This window comes from Aplysia californica, unplaced genomic scaffold (genome assembly GCF_000002075.1).
Source record: "Aplysia californica isolate F4 #8 unplaced genomic scaffold, AplCal3.0 scaffold00144, whole genome shotgun sequence".
In the NCBI taxonomy this organism is placed as follows: Eukaryota; Metazoa; Mollusca; class Gastropoda; order Aplysiida; family Aplysiidae; genus Aplysia; species Aplysia californica.
Genome location: NW_004797414.1, coordinates 8,156 through 13,168, shown reverse-complemented (window position 1 = coordinate 13,168; position 5,013 = coordinate 8,156). Strand labels below are relative to the sequence as shown.

Sequence of the window (5,013 nt, the reverse complement as noted above, 5' to 3'; positions counted from 1 at the left end):
ATAATAATAATAATGAAACATTACATATATCAGAACAAAATAATACCTGCAGTTCCAACATGTCGTTGGGGTTCAAAGGCCAATAAATACAATGGGAGGTTGGTGGGTGATTTGGTTGTGATGTGCCCCTTCTTTGAGATCAAATATCTATCGTCCTTATCTCTCATCCTTCATTTTGTGTTTGTTACTCTCCTGTAACACCTTTAATCCTCGGCACTTATGTGACTTAATTGTGTTGTTAGTGCCGTAAAACTCTTCCTAAAACCTGAACACAATTATGAAAGGGTTGGTTTGAACTTCATACCGCAGCTTTCCTTTCCTGTTTTCAGGTTAATGTTATCAACATTTTATAAAATCCATACTTTGTTTTCTAATTTTATTTTTACAATGGTAATATTTTGATTGTTTTGTTTTTATTTTGAGTACAAAGCTCCAGAAGACAAATAGTGCATACCTACTGACTAAGATAGATAGATAGATAGATAGATAGATAGATAGATAGATAGATAGATAGATAGATAGATAGATAGATAGATAGATTTTTCTAGTTTCAGTAAGAGTTTTAGGGCCCTTGCAATACAAACAGGTCAAAAAACGTGGTGATGATTACAGGTGTTGCTACAAAAGAGTAATATACAAAGAAAAGGAGGCGGAGGAAAGATGAGGACGATAGATGTTTAATTGGAAAGAATGAGCAAACCACAACAGAGCACCTGCCTCTCACCACAATATATAGATAGATAGATAGATAGACAGAGAGATAGAATGATAAATAGATAGATAGATAGATAGATAGATAGATAGATAGATAGATAGATAGATAGATTGATAGATAGATAGATAGATAGATAGATAGATAGACAGATAGATAGATTGATAGATAAATAGATATTTATATATAGACAGATAACTCACCTTTAACGTTCACTGTAATTCCTTTAGTCTGTAACTTTCTTATGTACGGGGGACTGGGAATAAGTAACGATGGCCAAGGTAACGTATCTTAAACAGTGTCGTCCAAATGAAACTTTGAACATATAATCACCCAACCATTGTGTTAAAGCCTTGCACTATCCACTCATGCAGCATACCATTGTAAAGCTAAATACGTTCTGCGTCATCAGACACATTCATATTTTATCTATTTTAAGAGACACCCGAGATATGGTCACTCAAATCTGACCTTAAAAATTCAGATTTGACCAAAATTGTGAGAAATCAAAGAAACTTAAAATTGTCTTCGCGCGCCTATTGAGGAGCATCAATATTGATAGAAAGGACATATGCCTACATTATGCTTCTAATGAAAGGAAATTTTGGTGTCTGCAAAAACAGTATTTTGATTGGATAGTTAAAAAAAAAAAGAAAACAGAACGATCACAAATACATGTTCCACGCAACGTTTGGACTTGACAGTTCATATACTCATTGTTATCTTGCTTAGGAGCCATTGGTTTTGTGTTGGGCACGAACCATTTGGGCATCAGCTCTATTAAAATGTGGACATAATTGTGTGTCATATCATTCCAAACGTCACTGACAGTTGCTAATAAAGGGTCTGCATTGGGAGCAAAGTCCATGTTCTTTAACTGCTTTTCATGGGACTTCACATTCCTGTAGGATTCATATCGGGGCTATTTACTGGTGACCACTCCAACATTGATATGATTTGGTTTTCCAAGAATTGTCTAGTGGCAATGGCCCTGTGAGAAAGTGCTTCGCCATGCATGGAGATGTCTATTTGAAAAGCACCATGACGAAATAAGAGTAAGACATAACCTTCCAGCACTTGGGCGATGTTGTCAACTAAACCAAGTCATCTGGTGATTCACACGAGGGCAGATTTGTTTATTCTACCCCTGACCACCCAAAACGATGACAGTTTCGTGGCCTCTGCCCCTCACTGGCGGATGATTTTCCAAGAATCTAACTATCACAATCTATGTGCAAAAGAGGTTTTGTGTTCTATATGAAACCAATAGCTCCTAAACAAAAACAATCATACCAATGGGCACATGTAATATGAAGTCGAGGTTTTGCATAGTATTTTTTACTACTCTGTTCTTTAATCTGTTTGAAAGCATCATCAGAAGATGATATCCATTGCAGAAACAATGGTATTCTCCTCTCATTCGATATTCAACGAATGTCCATTCCACCAAAGTTGATGGACTTCAATACTCGCGTGAACACATTTTTATGTTTGTTTGATTTCACACAATTTTGCCAAGCCTGATTTTTTAAAGGTTAATTTTGAATGACCATATCTCGGGCGTCGCTTAATATAGATGAAATATTAATGTGTCAGATGATGTAGAATTTAATTAACTTTGAATTGGTATGCTGCATGGGTAGTGCAAGGTAGTTCAAGGTAGTGCACGAAGATTGGGTGATGATATTTTAAAGTTTCTTTTGGGCATCACTGTATAGAGGGAAATTGCATGTCATCGTGGTGGAATCAGGCGCTAGTCATTATAATGGAATATATTTTTTCTGATGGATGGGCAGTATTTGATATTTAGCTTAGCAGCATCTTTCATGTCTATTATGTACATCTACTGACACATTTATTTCTGTGTGGTTGTTCACCGTGAAACATTGACCAAAGGCACACAAAAGAAAAAAAAACTGTTTCAAAGGATACCCCAGCTTTGGAAGTCGCTAAACTGTGGTGGTCATCTTCTAACTAATTTTACTTTTATCACCAGGCGACCCCCACATCCTTCAATCGCAAATATCTCGTTTTCTACTCAAAATAAATGGGCATTTTTCACCCAGAGCAAGACAAATGAACGCACTTAAAGATGATACCAAAAACCCCTTATGCCCAGAAACTGACGAGTGCCTGATTTCTCCTTTTTGTCGTGATACAATTAATGAGAAATCGTTATCTTGTAATTACAACGTTCTATCTGATAAGCACCTAGTTTTGAGAACTTTTACGTCAAAAAGTTTGAGTTTCACAACATGTCAAGATTTTTCGAATACACTTCTTTGAATATTTTGATAATGACTCCAAATAATCTTATGATTTTGATAGAGCAGACAGAACATTTGGTTTCGGTTCCATGGTCTTAGTAACTCAAAATACGGCCAAAAATGTCCGATAAAACGTTGTAATATTCTAAGGTAGCGATAAATCGCTTTGGTTACATTCGAAATTCAGGTTAGGCATTTTGTGTAATTGAAGGGGTCCGAAAAGTAACAGGTCTAAATCACATTATGCTAAAAAATAGAGTTCTGTGTGAGGACACACATCAATGAAAGCAACGCAGCAAAGCATTTGAATGAAACTACTGGATGGCTTGAAATAGGAGTTTATGTCCTTAAAAATTAACATAAACTCGGTAGTATAATATCATGCGTTGTAGTCCTAGTGAATTTCGCATTTTTGTCGAAACGACCCCAAGGTGACCCTTTATTTTTCTGAACCCTTCAATTGTCAGCAAAACATAGCCGCACGTCAGGGTATTTCTTAAGGGACCGTGAATAAAAAATCAACTTTTGGAACAGGTTCCTTGACAAAGAGATTATAATTAAATGTCGAAAAACGAAGCCTTGAATTGGTCTTTAAAAAGTGTAGAGGTAAGTTATCAGTCTTTTTAACTGATGCTGAGGTATTTGAAAGCGAAATTTTTGTCGTTGCTCTGTTTTTATATCCGGTTCCAGTACCTTGGTAGGCTTGATCATAGCTAGATAGATAGATAGATAGATAGATAGATAGATAGATAGATAGATAGATAGATAGATAGATAGATAGATAGATAGATAGATAGACCCTTGATATGCGTATTGGTCAAGCTGCAGAGGTTCTATTCACTATTACACGGACATAACATGTATAGACCACTGTGGCAAACCTGTTCATTTTGTTTAGCCAGATTTCCTCAGCACTCGTGAGCGGAAGCGGAAAGACATAGTCCAAGGACTCGGATCTCGTCCAATCAGTGCACGTCAAGTTGTTGTCGCCGCGCGGCTTGCCACAGAACCAGGGCAGGCCGCCGTTGAGGGCCGTCAGGTTACACACGTGCCTGTATCCGGGCACGGCGGGGTACCACATGCACAGCGACGCCTCTGTGTGCCGGCCGTTCTCGAACACGGCCGAGAGGTATCGCATCGTGCCCAGCGCGGCTCGAAGAAACACGCCCAATCGGACGACCTCTCGCGGGTGATGTATTGCGACCTTCACCTCTGACCTCCCGGGCCAGTTGAGCGGTAGCGACGCCACGTAGCTTCCGTTGTGGAGGTCGGTCACATGACCGGGTGTGGCTGCCCCTTTCGTGACGTCATATATCCACGCCCGGATTACGTCCCCTCCTTTGTCACGTGGTCTACCTCGGACGTCGTGGAGGTCGATTCGTACCGTCAATAGATCCCCAACCGCGAAGTTTCTTGAAGAATTTATCAACACAGCTGTGGACGTGAACTCACTTGCCACACTCATTGCATCATCCAGAGGGCTCTGATCGTTAAGAATTTCTAATTCCACCTCTGACAATCTTGGAAACAAACTAGAATTATTATAATGGGTCTTTTCAAAGACACGTATAATCTTATCGCTGTTATGATTCCCATCATGAACTATGATACGTGAAGGACGTTCCTCTTCATCATAACTGCAGCGAAGTGAACAGTTGAGGTAACTTCTGTAATGGAGTAGTCTTTCCAGCACGTTCACACCCCCAGTGGTGAGCCAGGTGTTCAAGAACTCACGCGTACCTCTCGAAGAATTTGTCGGCTGGATATTTCTGCCGCACCAGGGTGAAGGAGGACTCGCCCGTCGTCTCGGTTGTGACGTTTCACGTTTATTGTTTCCCTCTTGTCCCGCCTTGTGCTGGACCTGGTCTTCCTCTCTGGCGTTAGCCCCGCCCACATGCTGTAGCCAAGGACTGTGAAGAGAGTAAAAAAAACCCAAACAACAATAAACAAATGTCACGCATAGTCATAATGTTTTGCTTTGTTTCTTTTTGGCTCAGCACCTTTTATTTCCTTCTAAAAGACACCCCCCACACC

The 5,013-nt window shown here is 39.7% G+C and overlaps 1 protein-coding gene across 1 annotated transcript in view; it reads right to left on the bottom strand.

The window, feature by feature from the left end:
* Positions 1 to 915: 915 nt before the first annotated feature.
* The window catches only part of LOC101847185, a gene marked incomplete at its 3' end in the record, with an annotated part of 8,643 nt that continues 4,545 nt past the window's right edge, over positions 916 to 5,013 (bottom strand). Inside the window, 2 exon segments of the mRNA XM_035969401.1 lie at positions 916 to 968; positions 3,861 to 4,889. Coding sequence (XP_035825294.1) covers positions 916 to 968; positions 3,861 to 4,889 — 1,082 coding nt within the window.